Source organism: Jaculus jaculus, chromosome 4 (genome assembly GCF_020740685.1).
Source record: "Jaculus jaculus isolate mJacJac1 chromosome 4, mJacJac1.mat.Y.cur, whole genome shotgun sequence".
In the NCBI taxonomy this organism is placed as follows: Eukaryota; Metazoa; Chordata; class Mammalia; order Rodentia; family Dipodidae; genus Jaculus; species Jaculus jaculus.
The window spans coordinates 68,222,762-68,240,649 of NC_059105.1; the positions used below are offsets into that span (position 1 = coordinate 68,222,762).

Sequence of the window (17,888 nt, forward strand, 5' to 3'; positions counted from 1 at the left end):
AGGCCCTCTAGCCACTGCAAAGGAACTCCAGACGCATGTGCCACCTTGTGCATTTAGCTTCCATGGGCACTGACGAATTGAACCTGGGTCTTTTAACCACTAAGCTATCTCTCCAGCCATGGCTACTAGTCACCCCCCACCCCAAGGTAGAATCTCACTCTAACCCAGGCTGACCTGGAATTCTTTATGTAGTCTCAGGATGGCCTCAAACTCACGATAATCCTCCTGCCTCTGTCTCCCAAGTGCTGGGATAAAAGGCATGCACCACCATGCCCGGCTCTAAAAATTTTATTTATTTGCAAGCAAAGAAAGAGGGAGAGGGAGAGGGAGAGAAAATTAGCAAGCCAGGGCCCCTACCCACTGTAAACAAACTCTGGACACATGAACCACTTAGTGCATCCAGCTTTACATGGGTACTAGGGAATCGAACCAGGGCGTTAGGCTTTGTAGGAGAGAGCCTTAACCACACTAAACCATCTCCCCAGCCTGGGCGACTTGTTTTGTTTTGTTTTTTTGTTTTCCCCCCTGAGGTAGGGTCTCACTCTAGCTCAGGCTGATCTGGAATTCACTATGTAGTCTCAGGGTGGCCTCAAACTCATGGTGATCCTCCTACCTGTGCCTCCCCAGTGCTGGGATTAAAGGTGTACGCCACCACGCCCGGCTTGGCTAATAGTTTTGTATTAGAAAACATTAATGTTTCTTTATTCCTTCTCTCTCCTCTCTTCCTCTCCCCTCTCTCCACTCCCCTCCTTTCTCTCTCCTCTTATCCCTATCCCTCCCTTACTCCTTTCCTCCCTGTCCCTCTCTCTTCCCTCCCTCCCTCCCTCCCTCCCCTTTCCTTTTTGTTCTCCACTCTCCTTCCTTGTCATCCATCGTCTGTCTGTCTATCCTCTATTTGTCAGTCATCTTATGTCTATCTAGCTAAATTCAAACAAACCCCAAAACCTTTTTTCTCCTTTCTTTGTTTACTTCATTCTCTTTTTTTTTGGTAGCTGAATTCAACCAAGAAAACCCAAACCAACCTCCTTCCTTCAACCCTTCCCTCACTCATCTTTATTTTTGTTACTTTCTCTTTTTTTTTTTTCCATTTTTCTTACCTTTTTAGTCCCCCCCCCTTCTTTTTTTCAGCAGAATGTAAATAGACAGACACCTAAAGACTTCCTCCTCCCTCCTTGTCCTTTCTGGCAGCAGCTGAATTCAAACAATTATCCCTTCTTCTCTCACTCTCCCTCCTTCCCTCTTTTCCTCCTTTACTCTTTCCCTTCCTTCTTTCCTAGAGTAAAACTGTTTTTGACCACAGGTTACCCAGTGCTCTTTAGTTGAGATGAGTCACTCAGTATTTAATATGATCAAGAAGCTTTGCTGTAGAGATAGGGTCACTTAAAATAAACCAATGTCTCTTGAATGTCTGCAATGTGCTGGGCCATATGGGAGGCACTAGATAAAATAGGTGAGAACAAATTCTTGAGTTGCAGAAAGTTGCTTAACGTGTTAACCACTCCCCATTTCTGCTCTTCATGTCAAAATTAAAGGACAAGTTAAACAAAGGGTTAAGTAGACTGTAAACTGGAATCCTAGAGGAAGCTGGTGGCAAGATTCTTTTCTTTTTTTAAAAAAATTTTTATTAGCATTTTCCATGATTATTAAAAAATATCCCATGGTAATTCCCTCCCCCCCCCCACACTTTCCCCTTTGAAATTCCATTAAGATTATTTTGTTTTGTCCCTGTACAGAAACGTGATATGGGAGGAGAGAGAGCTGTACAATAGATTAGCTGACTTGTCTTAAATGCACCTAAGGGGCTGGAGAGATGGCTTAGTGGTTAAGGCACTTTCCTACAAAGCCTAAGGACCCGGGTTTGATTCCCCAGAACCTATGTAAGCCAGATGCACATGATGGTGCATTCATTTAGAGTTCCTTTGTAGTAGTTAGTGGCCCTGACACACCCATATTCATTCTCTTTCTCTCTCCCTCTTTCCCTCCCTCCCTCCTTACAATAAAAGTAAATAAATAAAAATATTTAAATTCAACTAAGGCATGTGTTCCATGCAAACAATTTAAAGGGAAAACTCTTTGTAATTATTTTATGTAGTGCACAGAACATTTGGCTATCTTAACAAATCTCGTGAATAATGATTTTAAGATAAATTGATTATATTCACTAAAATCCATATGTAATTTGATATTTCACGGGATTTATTGGGGACTTACTGATTTCCTGTAAGGAAACATTTGTAGGGTAATTATGCTAAACTTGAGATATTACTTTTTATTGGACGTGTATAAGATCCACTTTTACATTATTACAAACATTTTACAAATAAAAAATTGTCTTCATTAAAAAAGAAAACATTTCCTGGATTTACCATTGTATAGTGGAAACAAAGGACATATAATATATAAACATGAAGGTCATACTCCAAGTATTAGAACAGAATACTGACAGATTCACTTTAATAACTTTTTTTTTTTCCAGTACTGGGGATCAAACCGAGGGCCTTGAGCATGCTAGGCATGTGCTCTACTGCTGAGCTATCCCTCCAGCATACAGTTTTATGATTACCCACACACTATATTGACTTCCAAAGGATGAAATAAATATACAAGAGGAGGATGATCCTCAAAATATGACATATTTCCAAAAATACTCAACTTCATATACAGTCTGTCTTTCCTTGCATGGGATTTGGTCAGTGTATATCAGCAATAGGATTATATACATAAAACACTGGAAAATGCAGAACACACTGTCTTTAGGTTTTTTTTTTTTTTTTTTATCAGCTTTGTCATATGAGGAGTAGCTACCCAGAGTACCCACGTGGTCATTTGAAATACACCATGCATACATTATCTTATGATGAATCACATATATGAGAGAATGAGTCTTATTTCTAAGACAATATTAAAATAGGCTTAATACAGGAATATTTCATCCTTATTTTTTGGACTTCATATTCTTTGACATCTCAGACTACCCCACTTGATTCTAGTCACAGGACGTACCATCTAGGAGAATGGACCAGGCAGAATTTCTGAAATGCCCAAATCAAAGACTTGTTATGAAAACTATACAATCCCGTCATCATGAGCCCAGTGTCTGTCTCAGAGATTTGTTTCATAAATACTGGAAGCCTAACATCTTAGAAGTATTTCAGTGAACTATTTAATAATACTGTCAGCCTAAGCTTGCAAAGTGGTTTAGTTAACATGAACATCTGAGAGCCTCAAGTTGCTTCTGGATGATGCTTTCGTCGATCGAATTCAGGGCTGCCTGATTGATTTACTTTTGAGACCCAGTCTCAGACTATAATAGCTGGAGCTGGCCTTCAGCTCACTATGTAGCCCAGGCTATCCTTGAACACATGTAGCTCTTTCTGCTTCAGCCTCCCCAAATGCGCAGATTCCAGGCACAAGCCACCTGGCTTCTGCCTGAATTTGAATGCATTTCAAAAGGTGACTTGTTGGATACTTTTTTTTCCCTTTCTAGCAACAAAGGGGCTAAGTGGTCAACCTCTATGGCTCACAATTTTGTATGACAAACACATACACAGAAGAAATGCAGAGGAATCTAGTTTGGATAGTATACTCAAAAGCTTATTATGTTGCAATGAGATGCTGGAGTTCCGAGTTGTTGGTCAAGACTTTTTTATATCAGAAGTATTTATCACATTAGTTGTTTGTAAACAGAACCCTTCAATACCATCACAGAGGGGAGGCAACCATTGAAAAATGTAAATTGCCGGTCAGGGGATTATCTCCCCTCGGCTACCTCTCCCTCCTCTCTGGTCTATCCTCAGACTCTCAGGCAGGCTTGTGCGCTCTTCCTAACAAGGTGTTAAGACTGTTCCTTCAGGTCACAAGATGCCACTCATCCTTTTCTCTAGGATACAAGGTGTTGGACAACTGCAAATTCTCCCAAGTCTGGGTCATTTGAAATTTGGCTTTCCTATTAAGTTGATGACTCTGCTTTTGTTTGTTCTTTTGGGATGATATGTCTTTGAGTCAGTCACAATAGAAAATTATCATCAGGCAAATGATTGATCTGATTTAAAACAGGTGCATTAAAAATAAAACAGAAAATCAAATCCAAACAAAGAGGGCCGGGTGTGGTGCACACCTTTAATCCCAGCACTTGGGAAGCAGAGGTAGGATGATCACCGTGAGTTCAAGGCCACCCTGAGACTACACAGTGGATTCCAGGTCAGCCTGAGCTGGAGTGAGACCCTACTTTGAAAAATAATAATAATAAACTCACAAAAAAACTAAAACAGGTGCGTTTAGGGTTGAGGATGGAAATCATTGGCAGACTACTTGCTTGTCATGTGTTAGGCCCTGGGTTTGATCATCAGCTTTGCAACTAAAGTTAAGATATATTTAAATTAATTTCTTAATGTCATGTCTGAAATGAGAACTATCCTTGTGCTTTGATAACTAGTAATGCTTCTATTTCTTTTTCTTAGTACCAAGGTGGAAATGGCTCAAGTCCAGTGAGAGGCGTCCCTCCTGCCATCCGTTCTCCACAGAGCTCACATTCACATTCCACCCCTTCCTCATCTGTACGTTTGTCCTGTTCCAGGCTTGCAGGTCTTGGTCTTGGAGATTGAGTAGAGATTAGTTGTACATTGAGTAGTTTGTATAGTCTGTTGCTTTGATTGAAAACTTTTACAGAGTATAGTGTCTGTGCTTGCTTATTTATTTATTTATTTGACAGAGAAAGAGAATGGGCCCATCAGGGCCTCTAGCCACTGCAAATGAACTCCACATGCATGTGCCACCTTGTGCATCTGGCTTAAGTGGGTACTGGGGAATTGAACCTGGGTCCTTAGGCTTCGCAGACAAGCACCTTAACCACTAAGCTATTTCTCCAGCCCATTTTGTTTTAAGGCAAGCTCAACAGACCTGCTTCCCTCCCTCCCTTCCTCCTTCCCTTTGTGTGTATGAGAGAGAGAATTGGCATGTTAGGGCCTCCAGCCACTGTAGTTGAACTCCAGATGCCTACACCACCTTGTGTGCATGTGCAACATTGTGCACTTGCACTTATTTGGGACCTGAAGAGTTGAACATGGGTCCTTAGGCTTTGCAGGCAAGCATCCCTGAGCCATCTCTCCAGCCCCAGCCCATGTGTTTTTAAAAACATCATTTCTGTAAGGTGACTTGGATCCTTTCTGTGATGTCATTTTTAACACTGAGCTTCTTAGCCACATGGAAAGATGCGCCTACAATTCTCGCATTTGTGGGGTGGAGGTAGGAGAGTCAGAAGTTCAGGGTTACCCATTGTGACATAGAGAGTTCAAAACTAGTCTAGGCTACATGAGGCTTTTCTTTTCTTTTATTTATTTATTTTGAGGTAGGATTTCACTCTAGCTCAGGCTGACATGGAATTCACTATGTAGTCTCAGGGTGGCCTTGAACTCAAGATGATTCTCTTGCCTCTGCCTTCTAAATGCTGGGATTAAAGGTGTGTGCCACCGTGCCTAGCTGAGGCTCAGATTGAAAAAAAAAACACTTTTTTTTTTTTTTTAAGGTAGGGTCTCACTTTAGCCCAGGCTGACCTGGAATTCACTATGTAGTCTCAGGGTGGGCTTGAACTTATGCTGATCCACCTACTTCTGCCTCCTGAGTGCTGGGATTAAAGGCATGCACCATCATGCCTGGCTGAAAAAAAAAAAAAAAAAAACAACTTTTTTAAGCCTAAATTTTCCTGAAGTAGCTACATGTATATCCAAGAAGTGAGCTGGGAGTGGTAGCACATGCCTTTAATCTCAGCACTCAGAAGGCAGAGGTAGGAGGATTACTGTGAGTTTGAGGCCAGCCTGGCCTACAGAGTGAGTTTCAGGTCAGCCTGGGCTATTGCCAAGACCCTATCTTAAAAAAAAAACACCCAAGGAATGTTTCTAATAAAGAATGTTTCAAAGCCGGGCGTGGTGGCGCACGCCTTTAATCCCAGCACTCGGGAGGCAGAGGTAGGAGGATCGCCAAGAGTTCGAGGCCACCCTGAGACTCCATAGTGAATTCCAGGTCAGCCTGAGCTAAAGTGTGACCCTACCTCGAAAAACCAAAAAAAAAAAAAAAAAAAAGAATGTTTCAAAGCCTGTTAAGAGTAAGAGAAATACACTTCACCAGTCTATATTCAGTTGTTTATTATTTTTAACTTTGTTATAGATTAAATATCCTATGAAAATTATAGCATCGCTTATATCGGAATTCTTAAGAAAAAGGAAAGCAGCCTGATTGGCATCCTCCAGCATTTGATAAGTGAAGTCTTACTTTATAGCACAAAATAAATAAATAAAGATAGATAGACTTTTGTACATAAAAATTATTTTGTGACTTTTTGATTAAAAAAAATAATTTATTTATTTATTTGAGAGAGAGGAAGAGAGAAAGAAGGAGAGAGAGAGAGAATGGGCGCTTCAGGGCCTCCAGCCCCTTGTGTGCATCTGGCTTTTGTGGGTCCTGGAGAATCGAACCAGGGTCCTTAGACTTCACAGGCACATGCCTTAACTGCTTAGCCATTTCCCCAGCCCCACTTTTTGATTTTTTAAAGCCCTTTGAGAGAGTTACTTCATGTACATTGTTTTACATACTGACTTTAAAATTTTTACTTTGAAAGTTCACTATCTAGCCAGAAAACTAAAGGTGGCTTTCAGCATATTAAAGATGAATTATTAACTTGTAAAAATCAGATTTTCTGTTACCTATTCAAACACCCTGTACGTCCTGTATGTTCTTCTCCTTTTCTACAGGTGTATTTAGTTTTATTTTATTCATTTTGTTTCTCAAGATGCAACACATTGCCATGTACAAAGGAAGGCTTAAGACTCAGCCATCACTCAAGTAACGTGATGATATTTGTTTAGTACTCAGTGCTTCTCAGTGAACTAGTGAACATGCCAGAAAACCACTAGTACATGGATCTCAAAGCACTTTCTGTCATACATGATTGTCTCTGGTCCTAAGAAGATGATGGCATCAAAATTTTTAAAAGAGACTAATTGAGAGGATTGGGGATATGATGGAGAATGGATTTGTGAAGGGAAAGTGGAGTAGAGGAGGGAATTACCATTTCTTGTCTATAATTATGGAAGTTGTCAATAAAAATATAAATAAACGATGATGATAAAAAAGAAAATAAAGAAAAGTGGAACACTAAAGTCAGATGTGGATATCATTACACTAATGGTAGAATGATCTCAATTTTTGCATTCATGAGATAGCAAGGGCAGGAAGACTGAACTAAACACAAAGTACAAAAATGATGCCATCAGAATAGAAGAATAGAGGAGAAACTAGTTGGAAAGAAGAAAGGATTCAATGGAGGGGAAATTTAGGATGGGTAAAAGGAAGAGTGGTAGGAGGGGACTATGATCATGGTATATTGTCTACATTTATGGAAATTGTCAACAAAAAGTTAAAAACAAAGACAATTATAAAAATTATTTTTTTAAATAAAAAAATATTTTTGATTTACTTTTCTGTGTTAATCTTCTTAATATTTTTGTTTCTGGATAGTTTGCTTGGCTTTATCTTAACAGTATGCCAACATTAAGGTTTACTTTATAGCACTTGAATATAAGCTTGAAGTCAAGGAATCAATCTGTAGTTGGAATTCTTACTGGATACTCACTCAAGGATGTCTATTGAATAAATAGTGTTTAAAAGTTTGTAAAAGTCATGTTTCAAGCATAGTATTAGAAGATACTTTTTTGACTAAATAAAAACTTTTATTCTTGCTAAGGTAAAAATTTTAATGTGCATATATTTTTTTTTTTTTTAGGTTCGACCGAATAGCCCTTCTCCTACTGCATTAGCTTTTGGGGACCACCCTGTTATACAACCAAAGCAGTTATCCTTTAAAATTATCCAGGTAAGTAATAATTTAAAAAAAAATTACTATATCATTTGGGAAACCTGTGATTATCTAACAACTAGGATGCTTCCTATTTTATAGATATAAGGGAAAACCAAACAATAAGAAAGCTCATTTACTAAATAAAAATGTATGTAGGGAAGGAGGAAGGGAAACACCTATTTTACCATCAGCTTGTCCTTTTTTTTCACACTAGCAATCACACATATGCTTTAGCAAATAAAATAATGAGAACAACCAACCATAGCATGCCAACTCTGTTAACTGGTTCTTTTTGAACTTTACATTCAAGTTATGTATAATAAGTGTCTTGATGGCATGAGTATCTTTGTTATAAGTAGATATTAAAGCAGCTTATTTGAATGTCTATATGGAGATGCATATGTAATAAAATGAAAAAATTATTTAAAAATTAAGTTTTTGTGTGGGTTTTGCACTTTTTATTTAGTTTCATGAACTTTGAATACAGGTCTTAAGTTTGCTTGTTTTTCTTCCATTTCTTGTGCTCAGGATTAAACTCAGGGCCTTGTGCATGTTAGAAGCACATGTTCCACACCTAGCCCATACTCTTTTAATTTTAATTTAAAAAATTATTTTTATTTATTTATTTGAAAGCAAAAGAAAGAGTCAGAGAGAAAGAGTTGGCATGTCAGGGCCTTCATCCTCTGCAAGAGAACTCCAGGTGCATGTGCCACATTGTGTATCTGGCTTACATGAGTTATGGGGAATCAAACCTGGGTCTTTAGGTTTTGCAGACAAGCACCTTAACCGTTAAGCCATCTCTCCAGCCCTGTTTTAATGTTTATGCATATATCAGTTTCTGGCTGACACTTTTTCAGGCTTCTGGGATTATGAGAGTAGATCTTGTTGATTGACCACCTCAATTCCCCAATTTGTTTACATTTGACTTTCTTGTGGATCATGTCAAAACATTTGTGTGTATTAAAATTTTTCTTTGAGCCAGGCATGGTGATGGACGCCTTTAATCCCAGTACTTGGGAGGCAGAGGTAGGAGGATTGCCATTAGTTTGAGGCCACGCTGAGACTACATAGTGAACTCCGGGTCAGCCTGGGATAGAGCAAGACCCTACCTCACAAAACCAAAAAAAATAAAAATAAAAAAGAGTATGATATAGTGCAGTATAGTGCAATATAGTCGATCTCTTTCAATTTCTAAGTAGCTCCTAAAACAGTTTGCTGCATGGTATGTTGTTCTAAGGATACAAATGTTCAGCTAGGGAGAAACTCAAAGGTATTTTGGTGACTGTAGTTATTAACCTCATCATGATGACTGTAGTTAACAATATCATGTGTATATAAATATTAGTAAGCATATAAACTTTAAGTGCTCTCACTATACACAAAAAAGTATGTGTATAATTGCATGTTAGCCAGTTCACACTGCATATACTCTATCACAACACATCCACCATAAAATGGACAGTTTTACTTGTTAGTTTACAAAATGGTTTGGTAAAGTTGAAGAATCAGCTATAGAAATGTGTAGCACAAAGCATTTGGATATATTGAGTTTTAATAATAAATTCGTATTTACACAAAAGTTTATAACATTAATACTTGTGAAATTATTCATGCTAAAATTACTCTGTGCACCCAGGGATAACTTTCACTTTCCACCAGCACTGTTTTTCTTGGCTGTTTGAAATTGAGTAAACTTTAGCTTCATATTTATATGTAGCAATATGCAGGTAACAGATAATAAAATACCCTTCTTTCATTTAGACTGATCTCACAATGCTGAAATTAGCAGCATTAGAAAGTAATAAAAATCAGGACCTGGAAAAGAAGGAAGGCCGTATAGATGATTTGCTCAGGGTAAGTAATACTTTATGGAGGGAGGGGAAAACAACTGAGTAAATTATTTGGTGACAGTGAAATTATTGAGAAAATATTGAGCATAGTAAAATGTTCTATACAGGTTTTTTGGTAGTATAAATAGGCAACTAAAAATACCCACTGGAAAGTAGAGAGAGAGGCAGAAAGGGCCCAAATACAAGACAGACATACCCTTCAGAGTCATCTCCCCAACCTACTTCCTCTAGCCAGGCCCTACCTCCTGATAGTTTGTTCAGCTGTGACTTCCTCCGTGGAATAATCCATTCAATGAAGTGAGAGCCTTCATGATCCAAGCATCTATTAGTTGGCGCCAGCCTTTCACACATGAGCTTTTAGAGGGCATTTTTCTTTCAGATTTTCATACTTTGTGGAGTATATGCTTTTATAGTATGTCCCTATGATTTTTGAATTTCTCTGGAATCTGTTGTGATGTTGCCTTTTTCATCTCTGATTTTATTAATTTGTGTCTCTTCTCTCTTTCTTTTGGTCAGATTTGCTAAGGGTTTATCAATCTTGTTTATCCTTTCAGAGAACCAACTGTTTGTTTCATTAATTCTTTGGATTTTTTTTTTTTTTTGCTTCTATTTCATTAATTTCTGCCCCAATCTTTATTATTTCTTCCTGTCTACTGATTTTTGGTTTGCCTTGTTCTTCTTTTTCCAAGGATTTAAGGTGAAGCATTAGGTCGTTTACTTGCGACCTTTCTAATTTCTTAATATAGGCACTTAAGGCTATAAATTTACCTCTTAGAACTGCCTTCATTGTGTCCCAGAGAGTTTGATATGTTGTGTTCTCATTATTGTTTGACTCTATAAATTTTTTGATTTCCTTCTTGATTTCTTCATTGACCCATTCATCATTTAGTAGTGTATTATTTAGTTCCATGATTTTGTGTATGCTCTATAGCCTTTCTTGTTACTGATTTGTAGTTTAATTCCATTGTGGTCAGATAGAATGCAAGGAATTATTTCAATTTTTCTGAATTCGTTAAGATTTGCTTTGTGTCCTAATATATGGTCTATTTTAGAGAATGTTCCATGTGCTGCTGAAAAGAATGTATATTCTGCAGCCTTTGGATGAAATGTCCTGTATATATCTGTTAGGTCCATTCCTTCTATGACCTCATTTAGTCCAGATGCCTCTCTGTTTATTTTTTCCCGGGATGACCTGTCAATTGATGAGAGTGGGGTGTTAAAGTCACCCACCACCACTGTGTTTGGTGTTATCTGTGACCTTAGTTCTAATAGTGTTTGTTTGATGAATTTGGGAGCCCCCATGTTAGGTGCATATATGTTTAGGATTGTAATGTCCTCCTGTTGGAGTGTGCCCTTAATCAATATAAAGTGACCTTCCTTATCTTTCTTGACCAACATTGGACTGAAGTCTACCTTGTCAGATATTAGGATAGCAACCCCTGCTTGTTTTCTAGGCCCATTTGCTTGAAACACCATTTTCCAACCTTTCACCCTAAGATAATGTCTATCCTCTGTAGAAAGGTGAGTTTCTTGGAGACAACAAATTGTAGGATCCTGCTTTTTAACCCAGTCTGCAAACCTATGTCTTTTGGTTGGGGCATTGAGGCCGTTGATATTAAGAGATTATTATTGAAAGGTGTGTATTTATGTTTGCCATTTTTTTTTTTTTTTTTGTGGTTCCAGTTCTACCTGTTCTGTCTTATGTTAACTAGTATTTGAGTATTGCTTGCTTTTTCTAGGTTCCTTATATGTGTGCTTTCCGTTTCTTCAGCATGGAGGATTCTATCAAGTATTTTCTGTAGAGCTGGTTTTGTCTTCAAATACTCCTTTAACCTGCTTTTTTCATGGAATGTCCTTATCTCTCCATCTATTTGAATGGATAACTTTGCAGGATAAAGTAACCTTGGTTGACAGTTGTTATGTTTCAGAATTTGGAATATATCACCCAAGCCCTTCTGGCTTTTAAAGTTTGTGTTGAATAATCTGCTGTAATCCTGATGGGCTTGCCTTTGTAGGTTACTTGATTTTTCTCTCTAACTGCTTTCAATATTTTTTCTTTGGTGTGTGTGTTTGGAAGTTTGATTATAATATGGCGAGGAGAGGTTCTTTCTGGGTTTTGTCTGGCTGGGGTTCTAAAGGCTTCCTGTATCTGTATTGGCAGCTCTTTCCCAATTTGGGGGAAATTTTCTTCTATGATTTTGTTGAAGATGCCTACTATGCCTTTGGAGTGGAATTCTTCTTAGGGGGCATTTTTAACTTCAAGCTCTAACACTGTAGGTTGCATTGTGAGGCGCTACTGTTTAAGTGTACTATTATTCATGTAATTTTTCAACTCTAAGCTAACATTTTGTTTCCAGGTTTGTTTGGTTTTTTTTCTTCAAGGTAGGGTCTCACTCCAGCTCAGGCTGAACTGGCCTTGAACTCATGGCAATCCTCCTACCTCTGCCCCCCAAGTGTTGGGATTAAAGGCACATGCCACCATGCCCGGCTGTTTCCAGTTTTTTTAATTCAAATGATTCTACTAAGAAATTATTTTACATGCTTTCTAAAACAAATGAGCATTTTTTATGTCATATAAAAGTACAGGGTCTATATTATCTTGTATTTTACAATATAAAAAATTTCCCATAGTCACTGGGTGTGACGGTACATACCTTTAATCCCAGCACTTGGGAAGCAGAGGTAGGAAGATCACTGTGAATTTGAGGCCACCCTGAGACCACACAGTGAATTCTAGATCAGCCTGGCCTAGAGAAAGACCCTACCTTGCAAACCCTTAAAAAAAAGTCTGTATCAGTTTATACTTTCAACAAGCAGTGATTCAAAAGTCTTGATGTTCATTATCCTTGTCAGGTGTTAGCATTATAAGATTTAAAAAGCGATTTTTTTCTTTCTGACTAATCAGATAGATGAGATGTAACATAGTGTCCCATGGTTCTATTGTATTTTCCTGTTTATTAATTAGCTTTGAGCATCTTCTTAAAATATATTAAAGTATTTATTAATCATTTTGTGTTGTTTTATGTGAAATAACTTTGGGGTTTTAGCCCTTTTTGATTTTTTGAGGTAGGGTGTCTTGTAACCAAGGCTGGCCTTTTAAATACTGATCCTCCTGCTTCTACCTCCCAACTACTGGGATTATAGGTATGTACCACCACATTCAGATGATTTATATGTGCAAGTTGATATATGTGAATGTATGCACACACATGTATAAATACATTTATATTTTTTAGATTGTGTGCATGTGTTTGGTTGCCAGGGCACAACCTCAGGAACACTGTCCATTTGTTTTGAACCAGGGTCTCCCATTGGCCTAGAGCCACAAAATAGGCTAGTCTGACTGGCCAGAACGTCCCAGGGATCAGCCTTTCTCCATCTTCCCAGGCCTGGGATCACAGGTGCACACCACCATGTCTGGCACTTTATATGTGTACTGAGGATGAAACTTGGTCCTCCTGCTTGCAAGACATTCACTTTACCAACTGAGCTATCTCACCAGCTTTAAAAAATTTTTAAATATTTATTTATCTACTAGAGAGAGAGAGAGAGAGAGAGAGAGAGAGAGAGAGAGAGAGAGAATGGGCACACCAGGGCCTCCAGCCACTGCAAATGAACTCCAGATGCATGTGCCACCTTGTGCATCTGACTTATGTGGGTAGTGGAGAATTGAACCTGGGTCCTTAGGCTTCACAGGCAAGAGCCTTAACCACTAAGCCATCTCTCCAAACCCTCCCCAGCTTTCTTGTTTGTTTTGTTTTAGTGCTAAGGCTCAAACCCAAGGCTTCATGTATGTGCTGTACCAGTGTGCTGCATTCCCAACCCATTTGTGCCTTTTAACTGGGGTGATTGGTTCTTTTTAGTGATGCTAGTTTTCAGTTTATGTGTTTGCTTTCTCTCATGCTGTGAGTTGTCTTTTCACTCTATTATGCTACCTTTTGATAATTAAGATACATCTCAATTTTTATATTATTCCGTATCTTTTGTTTAGGCTTTGCTTATAGTAAACTATTATCAAAGACATACCAAAAGAACTAATTGTAGGATGCTAAAGGCATTCTGTGTTTTCTTTTCAAAGTTATAGTCTGTTCTTTCATTTCTTATTGTTAATCTCAGTAGAATTGTTTTTGTGGTGTGTGGTGGAGTAGGATTTCATTTTAATGTCACTGGTAGCCAGTTGTTCAATTTAATTAAAAGTGCATTCTTATACTACCAGCTCTACCATGAAATCTTAGTTTTAAATGCAGGTAGATCTGTTTTGTGTTCTATATTGTATTCCATTCCTCTGTTTGGTGTTCTACTGCACCGATACTACAACATCTTATTATTTAGCAGTTGTCTCATTACTACTAGAGTGAGACCCTACGTTGAAATATAAACCACAGTATTCTAAATAAGATACAAATGTAGTTTTTACAGTCAAATGCTCTATCATTGAGCTATACCCCCCAAATGTAGGTTTTTATTTTATTTTATTTTTTTTTGAAGTAGGGTCTCACTCTAGCCCAGGCTGACCTGGAATTTATGATGTAGTCTCAGGGTGGCCTTGAACTCATGGCAATCCTCCTACTTCTGCCTCCTGAGTGCTGGGATTAAAAGCGTGCACCACCATGCCCAGCTAAATGTAGTTTTTGACAGAAGAGGGCAAGTAGCTCAGGCATAAGTGCTCCACAGTGTCATATGAGACCTGTTCCTTCAGTCCTTCTTTTCCTGTCTTTGATATATGTCTTCCATTTGAAGGTCACATCAAGGTAAAAAAATTGCAGTTATGATATCTGTGTTGTAAGTAGAAAACAGGGAGAAGAAAAGGAGTACAAAAAGCACAATTCTCTTTGCAGCTTCTTAGTTATATACTGAATTCCTTTGCTTCATTGCATGGTGAAGAAAGCTGGGAAGATAAATTCTTTTACCTAAGCACATACAAATCCAGCATAAAATATTTTATTTCTGTTGTTAAACAAGAAAGAGATTTGGCTAATCTTAATTACTATACTTAAATCTTGATACATGCCAGGCATGGTGGTGTATGATGGCTGTTACTCCGATATTCTGGCAACAGGGACAGGAGGATCATGTGCTCAAAGCTAGCCTGAGCTATGTGCATAGTGAAACTCCCATCTTAAATAGCCACACAAGCAATCCCACAAAAAGATAGACAAAAAAGAATCTTGATGTATCCTTTCCTTTATTTTGGCCCTTTGCAATCTTAGGAAAATTTTGGAATAAAACATTTCAACTTAAATACTCCTGCCTACCCACACAAATTATACTAGAGTTTGAACTGTTGTAGTGATGGGGTTATGTTCATTCTTTGATAAACAGTTTTAAATTGAGTACTTGATTTTAGGTTGGTAGTTTTTTCTCTCAGCATTTCCAGTTTCCTGTTACTGTCTTTGGTTTCTACACTGATTGTTCTAGACCTGTGTATCTCAAAGTATGCACCAGAAATATTAGCATTACTGGAGAACTGATTCGAAGTGGGAAATTCTGAGGTCCTTCCCCAGACTCACAGATTCAGAAAACTTCTGGGGTAGGGGAAGGTAGGGAGGGGTTAAGCAAGCCTTATAAGTAGTTGTCTCCTATAGCACTACACTAAATCAGATTCCTGAGGTTAAAGAGAAGCATCTGGCACCATAGCTGCCTACAAAGTGAACATGGTGTACTACTGCCAAGGAAGAATGTTAGGTTAGGTATCTGTTCAGCAACTTATGCGTCACCCACATACTTAGTATAGAAAATGTTTCATTAGTTGTAAGAGATAGACAGAAACTCACATTTACTCTTAAGTGTTACACACACTTAAGGCCATGTTTTTGTTTTTAACTATTCCTATTTAGAAATAAGGGAACTGCTGGATGTGGTGGCACATCCCTTTAATCCCAGCACTTGGGGAGGCAGAAGTAAGATTGCTTTGAGTTTGAGGACAGCCTAAGACTACGTAGTGAATTCCAGGTCAGCCTGAGCTAGAGTGAGACCCTACCTTGAAAAACAAACAAACAAAAAAAGGAACTGAACTTAAATTCAGATTACTTAATTTAGACAACATTGTATATATTGGAACGTAGACTTAAATAAAGGTCTAGAATATGTACACAAAATTTGTATACTTTTTCTACAGTTAAATTAATGTTTAATGCTACTAACCTCATGGTAAGTTGATTTTTATTTAAATATATTTCATCTACAAAGAATTTTTTTCTTTAATTTGCAAGCAAAGAGAGAGAGGGAGAGGAAGATAATGGGCATACCTAGGCCTTCTGCCACTGCAAAATAACTCCAGATACAAGTGTTACTTTGTGTGTCTGGCTTTATGTACATACTGGGGGATAGAACCCAGCTTGTTAGGCTTTGCAGGCAAGCACCTTAACTGCTGAGCCATCCCTCCAGCCCAGAACATATTTAATCTTATTAGTCATATCTATATAATTTATTTAAAACATTAGAAATACTGCTAAGCTTTTCCCATACACAAATTCTAGACCCTTTGCATTTTGTTTTTACATTGTAGGCTAACTGTGATCTCAGACGGCAGATAGATGATCAACAAAAATTACTTGAAAAATACAAAGAACGATTAAATAAGTGCATATCAATGAGCAAGAAACTTCTTATTGAAAAGGTAAGTTTTTCCCCTTTCCCTTCACTGGCTCCTCTGCCTTCCATGCTTTTCAAATTTGGATGAAGAGAACTGAAGGATGACTTTCCTTTCTTTTCAGAGTACACAAGAAAAACTGTCCAGCAGAGAGAAGAGTATGCAAGATCGATTACGCCTTGGGCACTTTACAACAGTTAGACATGGCGCTTCATTTACTGAACAGTGGACAGATGGTTTTGCATTTCAGAATCTTGTGAAGTTAGTAGTTGTTACATTTTAAAAGATTGGTGGTTGTGTTTTCACTACTTCGAAGATAATAAATTTATAGTTGTATTCAACATCTCCTTAATATTTGAAATCCTAAAATATCCATGTGAAAGGAATGTGAAGATATTACAGTTGCAATACTTAACAGACTTCTTGCTTGATTAGCAGTTACCTATAAATACAGGGTATTTTTCTACACTTGACCCCTTAACATTATTGGTGGTCTTTTGGGCTGAAAATTGTTAGAAATTTTATTTTCTCTGGAAAAGTGGGTGTGTGTGTCTGTATATGTCTTGGGATTTTTTCTACTTTTTATCATATTTATTTATTTATTTTAGATGGGCTTTGCTATATTTCCCAGGCTTGAATTTCTGGACTTAAGTAATCTTCCTGTCAACCTTCTGAGTATTGGAACTACAGACACATGCCCATCTTTCTACGTTTTCCTTATTCCTCAGTCCTTAAGAGTTAAAATTCATCACCATTGCATGCTCTTCATATGTAGGGAAAGAAAGCCTGTCTTTTGCCTCAACTCTGGTACTCTAATCAGACATGTTGTTTTAGAATTTCAAAGGGAAACTTTAAAAATAAAGAATTGCTGTTGCATTTTCTTGAGTTCACATAGTGATAGGTAAGGGTAAGTTGGCTGTTTACGTGTTAGGGAGCCAAGACCTGTGGTGCTGCTGGTTTGGTTTTGGTTGGAAATTTTGTTTAAAAAACCTAAATGTGGGGTCTTCAGAGAGATGGTTTAGCATTTAAGGCATTTGCCTGCAAAGCCAAAGGGTCCCAGTTTGATTCTCCAGAACCCACATAAGCCAGATGCACAAGGGAGCACATGCATCTGGAGTTTGTTTGCAGTGGCTAGAGGCCCTGGCAAGCCCTTTCTCTTTCTCCCCATCACCCTTTTTCTGTCTCTCAAATAAATAAAATATATTTTTAAAAAAACCTAAATGTATAAAGCAGGAATGCCAGCATCTATGAGCTTCCCAGGAGCCAGTCTTCTAAGCAAAAGTATCAGCACAGCCTATTTCAGTTGGTATACAGTTAGCATTGCTGTTCAAACACTGGTTGTCAGGATTTACCACAAGGTGGCTGTTGTCAGCTCCACACTGCTTGGATGAACCTCCAAACAAGACATAGTTTATGGACCAAGGGATTTATTTCAGGCTTACAGATCCGGGGAAGTTCCATAATGGTAGAAAAAGCTGGCCCCCTTTCACAGATCCACACGGAGAGAAAAACCACCACCAAAAGCAAGCTCATCTGGGAATACCAGGCAGAGCTCAAACACTCTTCAACCTGTAGGCTGGAATTCAGATCTGCC

General features: G+C 38.1%; 1 protein-coding gene across 2 annotated transcripts in view; it reads left to right on the forward strand.

The window, feature by feature from the left end:
• Nucleotides 1-17,888, forward strand: part of Tlk1 (tousled like kinase 1) — a 180,307-nt gene that overhangs the window by 124,451 nt on the left and 37,968 nt on the right. For both annotated transcript variants that reach the window (XM_004660356.2, XM_045146895.1), the window contains exons 6-10: nucleotides 4,461-4,556; nucleotides 7,778-7,867; nucleotides 9,614-9,706; nucleotides 16,211-16,321; nucleotides 16,419-16,555. In XM_004660356.2, the coding sequence (XP_004660413.1) occupies nucleotides 4,461-4,556; nucleotides 7,778-7,867; nucleotides 9,614-9,706; nucleotides 16,211-16,321; nucleotides 16,419-16,555 (527 nt within the window). The remainder of the gene's footprint in view (nucleotides 1-4,460; nucleotides 4,557-7,777; nucleotides 7,868-9,613; nucleotides 9,707-16,210; nucleotides 16,322-16,418; nucleotides 16,556-17,888) is intronic.